At 36.7% G+C, this 12,189-nt stretch overlaps 1 protein-coding gene across 1 annotated transcript in view; it reads right to left on the reverse strand.

The window, feature by feature from the left end:
* The window catches only part of PSAT1 (phosphoserine aminotransferase 1), a 47,414-nt gene extending 44,429 nt beyond the window's left edge, over positions 1-2,985 (reverse strand). The window contains exon 1 of the mRNA XM_051966590.1: positions 2,808-2,985. Within this exon, the coding sequence (XP_051822550.1) occupies positions 2,808-2,867 (60 nt within the window). The 5' untranslated portion in view covers positions 2,868-2,985. The remainder of the gene's footprint in view (positions 1-2,807) is intronic.
* Between the last annotated feature and the right edge of the window lie 9,204 nt (positions 2,986-12,189).

Here is a 12,189-nt window from a genome sequence, read left to right on the forward strand (position 1 = left end):
TCTTCATAAAGAGTGCAAAATCCACACATAAGCACAGAGAACTCCCCTTACAGGTTTAACTTCTTTCTGTGGGAACTCAACCAAATAACTTCAAATAAAAACATTTACTCAGGACAACATGGTGAGAAGAGCAGGGGGTTCAAGTTCCAAATTTGCTGCTGATTACCCTTGTAACTTTTATCTCTCTAAGCCTCAGTTTTCTCATCTGCAAAATAAGAGGACTGGACATTGTGATGTCTAAGGTCTATTTTAGCCCTAATGACCTATAACTCTGAGAAGAACCTCTAATCGCTCTGACCTAGGTCAAGAAAGCAGATACCACTCTAATACTCAGTACCTTAAGTATTTGAGGAAGGAAGTTATTAATTTCTGAAATTCAGCATTTTTCTTGCTTCATCATGAGATGAGGATGACCCCTGGACTCTTCAACAGCTATGCTGATAGAACAGATATTCTGATAGGTCCTACCAGGCTGGGAAGTATTCCATTATAGATCCAAACACATAAGAATGAATTTTTCAGATATAAGCAAGCTCTCAGACCATCTACTAATTTATAGGGTAAAGAAAATCTGTGGAAATCACATTTAAATTATTTAAATTACAAATCTTTGAATCTGTGTTCATAGCTCTAAATCTATACTGATATGAGCTTAAGGACTTCTACAGCTAAGCCCTTTTTCTTATAAGGTTACAATTCTGGTAATAATTATACAAGTAAAATATTAAGTTTGTTATACAAATAATGCCCTGGAACTAAGTCATGTCCCACTCAATAAAAATGTTGCAGAAACTTCGACATAAAAATTAATAAGTACATGAGTAACTAAAGGTAATATAAAAACTAAGGAGCAAAGTAAAGCCTGTTATCTTAGCCACAGGGGTGGTTTATCATTCACTAGCTGGACATCATCCTCTGAGGAACCGCTCTGTGTCAAATTCTCTGGTCTTTCAAAATTTAGGATCTATTTTGTACTGTAACACTACAAAGCTATGTTCTTATCTGTCATATGTGGCTCTAAGGGGAGGAATGCTTCATAGCCAGGGCCTCAAGCTTAGATTTAACAATGAAAAGAACTATCAATAATCAATATTGGACATGAGTTAATATCATACTAAAACACAGCAAAAGAATTAGCTTTTTTCTTCAAAGAATGCATTTTCATACACACACGAACTCTTAAGCATTTGCTAAAATGTAGTTTTAAATTGATATTATTCCTTACTTTTTTGTGTCCTATTTTTTTATGCTTTTTTTTTTTAAAGTATGGCCTTGGAGAAGAATTACATAAGATAGAATGGGTGGGCACAGTTGGGTTTCATATTCCAAGTGATGAAGAAATCACTGGAGTATTTGAAAATAAGAAGGTACTTTGTTTTTTAGGTGGACACAACAAAGGCTAGTCTGCACCTCCAAGAGATTAACTAAGAGTTTTTGTCCCAAAAACAGACTTAGCACCTGGCTAAGTTCCAATTTACTTAGATAACAATATTGGGACTCATTAGTGTGGCACCAGAAATTGCCCAACAGACCATTTGTTCTTTTTTCCTTTCTTCTTTTTTTTGGGGGAACGGGTAGGGGGAGAACCAGTGATTTCAACAATTTAATTGGGGAAGCAACTCTGATTTTTGAAAGTTGCCAGGGCAGTGAGAGATTGTGACTTGCCCAGCCAGTCTACCATAATCTAATCTTTCAAACTTGGAGGCCTATCTCCTCTCATCTGATTTTAAAATAAAAATAATCATCTAGCAAAAGCAGCAGCTTGTCTTCAGATCCTTTATCTGAAGAAAAAAGCCGTTTCCTTAACAGCCCATGCAGTATGGTTCAGAAGGTAAAGGAAATCAAAGTATTAACCGCTCTTTATTTTTTCTTCCCTCTAGACCAAGAGAAAACTTGTCCCTCTCAGCGTTGTGCAATCTTATGGAGAAGAGAGAAGAAAAGGTGGATAGGATTTGCCTTTGAAATCTTCGACCAAAAAAATTCCAGATCCTTTAAATTACATTCCAAACAAACAGTGATTGAATCACTCCATTAAGACAGACACGCACACATTTTAGGAACTCCCCTCTGAGATGATCAACGATTATAATAAGTATCGTTTGCACGTGGTTTCCCCTCACTGAGCTGCTCTGCAAACTTTGCACAGCGCCAGGCACTTAATAAATGCTCAAAAATTACGAGCCCGGAATGGAAAAAGGAAAAATGAGCGGTCAGTATCCCGAGAATGCGTCGACCTTAGACAGAACTATAAGTGAACCTCACTTGTGTCACTCACAGGTGGCCCTGAGCACCTCTCGAGTCCCTTCCACCTCTAAGGTTTATTCCCCCCACCCATCTCTCCTCGATCCACCACCAGCCCCGCGATACCCACCCCCTAAATTCACATAGGCAGGCAGACGATGCTTGAAGGCTATCCTGGGCAGCGAAGTTTCGGGGGGTGGGGGATGGGGAGGGGAGGGGAGGGTGCTGCAGACAGCTCTGCTAGGCGCTGAATGCACGCCCGGCCAGGGCAGGGAGCCCTGGCATCGGGGTAAGCGAGCGGCCGCAAGGAGGTTCTGCACCATCGCTCGAGTTGCTACGGCGCCAATCGGGAATTGGCAGTGGCCTTGACCGTGCCAGTCTAGTTCTCCTGTGCATTCCAAGTTCCTCTGAGCAAGGACTCCATGGGAGTAAAAGGGGGGTGTAGGGGCAACGTGGCAGGGAACTCCGGGGAAGAGACTCCCAACTGCAAATGAAGATGCCAACGAAGCTTACAAAGCTGCCCTCCCCCGGTCCTCCCGCCCATTTCTAGAGCACTTGGCACTTACGGAACGGGGCAGCTTGGCGGGTCCCGGGCCAAAGTTGACCACCTGGCTCGGGGTGTCCATGGTGCTGAGCGCAGCGGCAACCGCAAGCACGAGAGTCAGGGAACAGCAAGAGAAAGCGCGCTGCTCGAGGATCTGAGCAACGAGTTCCTGCTTGCCTGCTGCTGCTGGTGCCCCGTCCGCGCCCCTAGCGCTTAGCTCGCAGCCCCAGCGGCTCTGCTTTTTCATTGGCTCCTTTTATCCACAGCCTTCCAAGGATTGGTGGGATCCGAGGCGGCTCGCCGTCTCATTGGCTAAGGAGACACGAGCTGGCAGCGTGATCGCTCCCCCTTTCATCGCCTCCGCTCCCCCTTTTAAGTTTCCAATCCCTTTTCTATGCAAGGCAGGCTAGAGATTGCACCATCAGACAATGGTTAGGGGCGGCCCTGTTCTCCTTCTCCCATCTTTAGCTCCCAGACTGTTTCTTTATGCAAGAGAACCGAGAAAAACAGACTGCTGCAAACTAATGCTTGGTTGTGTTGTTGTCGTTGTTGTTGTTGTTGTCGTCGTCGTCGTCGTGTTGTTGTTGTTGTTGTTGTTGTTGTCGTTGTTGTTGTTGTTGTTGTTGTTGTTGTTGATGTGTTTTGGGAGTTGGGGAGTTATAAGCTTGTGTTGGTCAGTAAGTCACTTTGTAACGCGCGTTTATTAAGCGCTAGTTAAGCGTCATTCCCTCTGCTAACTGCTGGGAGAAAGGCAAAAACATAGTTCTTGCCCCTGATAAAACTTACATGTTGATGAGGAAACTCCCCCACAGATGTAGGATCTTTGGCAGTGATCTGTAGCCACAGCTAAGACAATACAACTAACTTTATTAAGCTCTTAATTACCTTGGAGTTATAGCTATATTCTTTTTTTTTTTTTTTAAAGAAACTCGGTACCTTCTTGAATTTAGGGGAAGGAGCAATAGAGCCTCTATTGCTTCGATTCAAGCCTCAACTCTTGGAAAAATTTGGGAGGGGGAGGAGAGGAAGGGCTATCGATGAAGGGCAGCACAACCTAAAAGAAACACTGTCTTCTGGAGGGTGCTCCTTTTGCAATTAGAAAAAAAAAAAAAAGTAATTCTAAAATTCTTGCTTTGAAGCCCAGAAAGTAAACTCGTTCTAATTTCACTATAATTTTTTTAGATATTTATTTATTATTATTATTGACTTTTTCTTTATTATTATTACCATTAAAACTTTTTATTTTCAAAACATATGCACTGATAATTTTTCAACATTGATCCTTGCACAGCTTTGTATTCCAAATTTTCCCCTCCTTCCCCCTACCCTCTCCCCTAGATGGCAGTAATCCAATATGTGTTATACATGTTATAATATGTTAAATCCAATATATGTAAACATGTTTGTACAATTATCTTGCTGCATAAAATAGATCAGATCAAAAAAGATAGAAAAAAATAAGAAAACAAAATGCAAAGGAACAACCACAAAAAGGGTGAAAATGTTATATTGTGATCCATACTCAGTTCCTGCAGTACTCTCTCGGGGTGTAGATGGCTCTCATCATCACAAGATTATTGGAACTGGTTTGAATCCTCTCATTGTTGAAGAGAGCCATGTCCATCAGAATTGATCATCGTATAATCTTGTTGTTGCCCTGTACAGAGATCTTCTGGTTCTGTTCATTTCACTAAGCATCAGTTCATGTAAGTCTCTCCAGGCCTCTCTGAAATCACCCTGCTTGAACGTTTCTTATAAAACAATAATATTCCATAACATTCATATACCATAACATATTCAGCCATTCTCCAACTGATGGACATCCATTCAGTTTCCAGTTTCTTATCACTACAAACAGGGTTGCCACAAACATTTTTGCACATGTAGTTCCCTTTCCTTCCTTTAATATCTCTTTGGAATATAAGCCCAGTAAAAACATTAATGGATCTAAGGGTATGCACAGTTTGATAATTTTTTGAGCATTCACTATAATTTCTTTTTTTATTATTATTATAGATTTTTATTGACAAAACATATGCATAGGTAATTTTTCAATATTGACCCTTACAAAACCTTCTGTTCCAGCTTTTCCCCTCCTTCCCCCCACCCCCTCCCCTAAATGGCACTTAGTCCAATACATGTTAAATATGTTAAAGTATAAGTTAAATCCAATATATATATATACATATTTATACAGTTGTCTTGCTGCATAAGAAAAATTGGATCTAAAAAGAAAGAAAAAACCTGAGAAGGAAAACAAAAATGCAAGCAAACAATAACAGAAAGAGTGAAAATGCTATGCTGTGGGCCACACTCATTTCCCAGTGTTCTCTCTCTGGGTGTAGTTGATTCTCTTCATTACTGAACAATTGGAAATGGTTTGAATCATCTCATTGTTGAAGAGAGTTATATCCATCAGAATTGCTCATCGTATTATCTTGTTGTTGGGTATAATGATCTCCTGGTTCTGCTCATTACACTTAGCATCAATTCATGTAAATCTCTCCAGACCTCTCTGAAATCATCCTGTTGGTCATTTCTTACAGAACAATAATATTCCATAACATTCATATACCACAATTTATTCAGCCATTCTCCAATTGATAGCTATCCATTCAATTTCCAGTTTCTAGCCACTACGAAAAGGGCTGCCACAAACATTTTTGCACATGTGGGTCCCTTTCCCTTCTTTAAGATCTCTTTGGAATATAAGCCCAGTAGTAACACCCACTGGATCAAAGGGTATGCAGAATTTGGTAACTGTTTGAGCTTAGTTCCAAATTGCTCTCCAGAATGGTTGGATCCGTTCACAGTTCCACCAACAATGACAGTGTCCCTGTTTTCCCACATCCCCTCCAACGTTTGTCATTATCTTTTCCTGTCATTTTAGCCAATCTGAGAGGTGTGTAGTGGTATCTCAGAGTTGTTTCAATTTGCATTTCTCTGATCAATAGTGATTTAGAGCAGCTTTTCATATGACTAAAAATGATTTCAATTTCTTCATCTGAAAATTATCTGTTTGTATCCTTTGACCATTTATCAATTGGAGAATGACTTGATTTCTTATACATTTGAATCAATTCTCTATATATTTTGGAAATGAGGCCTTTATCAGAATCTTTGAATGTAAAAATGTTTTCCTAGTTTATTGCTTCCCTTCTAATCTTGTCTGCATTAGTTTTGTTTGTACAAAAACTTTTTAGCTTAATATAATTAAAATTATCTATTTTGTAATCAATAATGATCTCTAATTCTTCTTTGGTCACAAATTCCTTTCTCCTCTTAGAGGTAAACTATCCTATGTTCTTCTAATATGTTTATAATTTCATTCTTTATGTTTAGATCATGAATCCATTTTGACCTTACCTTGGTATAAGGTGTTAAGTGTGTGTCAATGCCTAGTTTCTGTCATACTAATTTCTAATTTTCCCAGCAATTTTTGTCAAATAGCAAATTCTTATCCCAAAAGCTGGGGTCTTTGGGTTTGTCAAACACTAGATTGCTATAATTATTAACTATTTTGTCCTATGAACCTAACCTATTCCACTGATCAACTTCTCTATTTCTTAGCCAGTACCAAATGGTTTTGATGACTGCTGCTTCATAATATAGTTTTAGATTTGGTATAGCTAAGTCACCTTCATTTGATTTTTTTTCATTAATTCCTGTAAAGGGCTGAAACTCTTGAGTTGATGCACTGAGGTTGGACCACTGAGCACTTAAGGCTAATTACCAATTGGACATTCTCTATAAGCATAGACTTGGAAAATGGCCCTTCCCACTATCCTGTGCTGGCTCGATAATTGGTGTATACAGAGAATTGTAGGAGGGACTAGGGGGTGGAGTAAGACTAGCCAGGGTCACTTTTGGGCGTGCGACAAAGAGGAGAGGTCGTGGAGATTTTGCGTCCATCCATCCATCCAATTCAATCTTATCCTTAAAGACCAAGAATAAAGACCAAGGACTTTTGCTTATCCTGACTCTGGCTGATTCTAAGGTATCCAGGGTGCTAATGTGGTCATCACAAATTCCCTTGAAATTCCCTTGAAAGTTCCGTTTTGTTCTTCCAGATGAATTTTGTTGTTATTTTTTCTAGATCAGTAAAATAGTTTCTTGGGAGTTTGTTTGGTATAGCACTAAATAAATAGATTAGTTTAGGTAGTATTATCTTCTTTACACTATAATTTCTTAATAAAGAAATAAAAAATTCCTAATTTTCTTCACTATACTTAATAACAGTATTTAATTTCTTTATAGTGCAAACATTATCTCATTTGATCCTTCTGTGAGGAACAATCCTGTGAGGGAGGTGATATTATTAAACTTATTTTATAAATGAGTGAATCAAGGCCCCAGAAAACTAAAATGACTTAAACAGCTAATAAGCTTCTTAGACATTTGACACACATTTGAATGTGGATTTTCCTGATTCAAAATCCTGTGCTCTATCCAAAAATAGGAGAGTTACAATAGATTTATTAAAGTCAACCTATGCATATATATGCTTTTAAAGGCTGTACAATCAAATCTATCATGAGGAAGCTCTCAAGATTAAGTTTTATAATTTCTGTACTTACTATTAGTTGACCTTTTTTCCTCTTTTACTGCATTTTCCACTGCCTCCCTTTGACTCATTCTGCTACACCAGAAATGCAGTTGTAAACCAAAATGGAGGAAGAAGTAAAAGAGAATGATTGAGTAATTCAGCTGAATTTAATGGTAAGGCCAATTACTAAACTTTGCTATAGTGACTTATCTCCAAAGGCAGTTATCTGAGGGAGAACAGTGCCTTTAAGGAAAAGATGGGGAACCTGCCACAACTTTAAGTCCAATTGAATTATTATTCAATTTTTAATTAGAACTCCTAAAGATATGTTGCCAAAATATTTAGATTTTATAATGCATTTTAAATTAATATTAGGGAAGACTTGAAATTGCAAGATTACTTAATGCAGACCTCAATTTGATTCAATCTCCTTGCTAACTAAACAAATTCTCTAACTTTTAAACTAATTTACCAACTACTCAAATTCTAACTTTTAACAAATTCTCCAAAGTGACCAAGTGGCTGAGTGAGAGGGTGAATGGAAAAGCGATTGTGAAAGGTTGTTATGGGTGGGGGTGTATGTCAGTTTTTTTCCAATTCAGGGGGTTGAAAGAAGCTGGAGTTGTCAATTTGTGTTTGTCTTGGTACTTTTAGGCATGCTTAACAATCTGCAAATTTCTGCAATGAGACCTTTGTACAAAGCAGATCACAAATTGCTGCCACAGGGACTTTGGAGTAGAAGATTGTATCCTACAAATCCAGCAAATGTAAATAGATAACCCGCACTGGAAGAATTTGTGGGCTGATCCCACCCTTGATCCCACAGGAGCTTTGACCTATTCCATTTTCAACTTAGTTAGATAAAGAGCCCTGAGCCTGTTGACCCTGGTTTGGGGGCTCACCATATTCATTAGGAGAGTGCATTCAGGATCAAGAGGCCAGAATAGTTTAACCTATTACAACAGAGAACTTGAAAGCTCAAGATGCACCAGCTTTGCACGAGACTTAGTGTATGTACTAGAAGCAGGATCAGCTTAACCTACTGCAAGAGAGAACTTCCAAGCTCAAGATGCACCAGCTTTGCATGTAAGCCCTTAATAAATGCTTCATTCGTTCATTTCAGCCTCTGCCTTCCCCAGTAACAGAGACTACAAGCATGAACCACCATACTGAAAGGCATTAATTCTTATAATGATGGATGGGCTTTCTTTAAGCTAGCATGTGGAAGTCAAAGAGAACTGTATCTAAAAATCAAAATACAGGTTCAAATCCAGGATGTGTCCTAATGTCTGTGTGGCCTCACACAAATTACCACTCTTCTGGTCTTCAATGTCGTCATTTGTAAAATGGTGAGTAAAACTAGGTGATTATCTAAGCTAGCTCCCTTATTTAAATCAATGATTTTATAAGTCTTTCTAAGGGGTATTCTTAACAAAACCTGATTAAGCAGAATGAGTAAAATGCAATGGATTGGCACTAGATTGCAAAAGGATTTTAATTACCAATAAGAGGAGTTTATAGCTACTGGAATTTCTTGAGCAGGAAAGTGATCCGCTCAGACATGCATTATAGTAACATTGCTTTGGCAGCTATGGGAAGTATGGATTGAAAAGGGGAGAGAAATTTGTAGCAGGGAAACCAATTAAGAGGCTATTGCAAGGCAGCTAAATGGTGCAGTGGATAGAGCACCCTCCCTTGTGTCAGAAAGATGTGAATTCAAATTCAAATGACACTTACTAGCTATATGACCCTGAGCAAAATCGCAGTAACCCTGATTGCAACTCCTCCCCCCAGCAAAGGCCATTGCAAGTCTAGTTGAGGAGTTCTTAATTTACAATAAATTAAAAATAATTTTTGGTAACAATTTCAATATAATTGGGATTTTTTTTTGTCCTATATATTCTGTTTTATGCATTTAAAAGCATTATTCTCAGAAGATGTCCATAGGCTCACTAGACTTCCAAATGAGTACATGAGACAAAAAAAGTTAAGATCTGCATTAGTGGATGTGCGAATGGAACTGAATTCCAGCTTTACAACAACCAGAGGTAAAAAATTTGGAGATAGAAATAACAAAATTTGTACATTGGCTACATGGGATGAAGGAGTTAACACAATTATAGAACACTCTTCACACAAATAAAGTGGGCCAAACAATTGAGAAAATATTAATTGCTCAGATAGGCTGAGCAAATATAACAAAAATGAAAAATATAACAAAAAAATAACAAAAATGACAATTCCACCAAATTTACTTATTCATTGCTATACCAAACTACTAAAAATTATTTTATAAGGTCAGAAAAAAATTATCAAAATTACTCTGAAAGAACAAAAAGTCAATAATATCAAAGGAATTAATGAAAAAAAGCCATAACAAATCTCAAACCAAATTACAAAGTGGTAATCATTAAAATAATCTGGTACTGGCTAAAAATAGTGATAGATCAGTGATAGAGACTATATACACATCATACAGTAGTAAATGACCATGGTAATCTAATGTTTGAACCACTATTTGACAAAAGACTTACTATTTGACAAAAAATGCTGGAAAAACTGGAAAGCAGTTTGGCAAAAACTAAGAATAGACCAACATTTCATACAATATATCAAAATGGGTACATGATTTAAACATAAAAGATAATATCATAAGCAAATTCAGGAAATTGAAATAGTTTACCTGTCAGATGTATGGATAAGGTAAAAATTTATTACAAACAATAAATAGAGAGCATTACAGGATGTAAAATAAATAATTTTGATTACATTAAATTAAAAAGAGATTGAATAAGAAAAGCCAATGCAACCAAGATTAGAAGGAAAGCAGAAAACTGGGAGTGGAAAATTAGGGGGGTGGGGAAGGCGGCACATTAAAAATTATTTTATAAGGTCAGAAAAAAATTATCAAAATTACCCTGAAAGAACAAAAAGTCAATAATATCAAAGGAATTAATGAAAAAAAGCCATAACAAATCTCAAACCAAATTACAAAGTGGTAATCATTAAAATAATCTGGTACTGGCTAAAAATAGTGATAGATCAGTGATAGAGACTATATACACATCATACAGTAGTAAATGACCATGGTAATCTAATGTTTGAACAAGTTTCTCTGGTAAAGAGTGCATCTCTCAAATATATTGAGAATTGAGTCAAATTTATTATATGAGGCATTCTCCAACTGATAAATGATCAAAGATATGAACTGGAAGTTTTCAGAAGAAGAAAATTTAATCATATTAAAAAATGCCTCAAATCACTATTGATTAGGGAAATGCAAATCAAAACAATTTTGACATAAAATCTCACACCTATCATATTGAATAATATGACAAAAGAGGAAAATGACAAATGTTGGATGGGATGTGGGAATATTGAAACCCTAATGCATTGTTGGTGGAGTTGTGATCTGATCCAACCAAACTGCATTGATACCAATGCCGATATACGAGATACATATATATATCTCAACCCTTTTAAAAATAATTGCTTTTTATTTTCAAAATATATACACAAGTAGTTTTCTGCATTTACCCTTGCAAAATCTTGTGTTCCAAATTTTTCTCCCCCCACTTTTCTCTATCACTCTCCCCTAGACAGCAAGTAATCCAAGATAGGTTAAATGTGTATGATTCTTCTAAACATATTTCCATAATGTTGTACAAAGACAAATAAGATCAAAAAGGGGTAAAAAAAATTTAAAAAGAGAAAAAAGCAAGCAAACAACAACTAAAAAGGTAAAAATAATATGTTGTGATCTCCATTCAGTCTCCACAGTCCTCTCTCTAGATGCAGATAACTCTCTCCATCGCAAGTATGTTGGAATTGACCTGAATCACCTCATTGCTAAAAAGAGCCAAGTCCATCACAGCAGCCCTTTTCATAAAAGCAAAATATAGTAAATTAAGGAGATGCCCATCAATTGGGGAGTGGCTGAACAAGCTGTGGCATATGAATGTAATAGAATATTATTGAGCAATAACAAATGATGAATAGGCAGGTTTCAGAAAAACCTGGAAAGATTTGTATGATCTGATACAAAGTGAAATGAACAGAGCCAGAAAAATACTGTACATCAACTATATGTGATGATCAATTATAAATGACTTGGCTCTTTTCAGCAACATAATGATCCAAAACAAGTACAAATGACACACAAAAAATGTTATTCATATCCAGGTAAAGAATTAATGAATTCTGAATGCAGATTGAAGCATATTTTTTCACTTATTTGATTCTTTCTTGTGGTCTTTTCTCCTCTTTGATTTTTTCTTCTTTCAAAACTGTGACTAATATGGAAATATGTTTTACATGTAGCACATGTATAAACTTTATCAAACTGCATACCATTTTTGGCAGAGAGGAAGGGAAGCAGGGAAGGAAAAATTTAGGACTCAAAATCTTGCAAAAATCTAGCAAAAATAAATGCTAAAAATTTTATTGCCATATAAGCAGGAGAAAATACTATTCAAAAAATACTAGGGAGCATAGGAAAAAAAATTTTTGGTTACATTGGTTTTGTTTCAGCAAAACTTTTTTATGTAATCAAAATTATCTATTTTATAATGCTTTCTATATCTTGTTTGATACTAAAGTCTTCCCTTATCCATAAATCTGCCAATATATTATTCTCTGCTCTCTTAATTTGCTTATGTTATCAACTTTTATGTGTAAATCATGTACCCATGTTGATCTTATCTTGGTGTATGGTATCTTGGTGTGAGATATTGGTCAGTACCTATTTTCTGCCATACTGTTTCCCAGTTTTCCCAGAAGTTTTTTTTTTTTTTTTCCAAATACTTAGATCTTTACATTTATATACTGCATTACTATGGTAATTTATTGTAATGTATAA

Source organism: Antechinus flavipes, chromosome 1 (genome assembly GCF_016432865.1).
Source record: "Antechinus flavipes isolate AdamAnt ecotype Samford, QLD, Australia chromosome 1, AdamAnt_v2, whole genome shotgun sequence".
NCBI classification, from domain to species: Eukaryota; Metazoa; Chordata; class Mammalia; order Dasyuromorphia; family Dasyuridae; genus Antechinus; species Antechinus flavipes.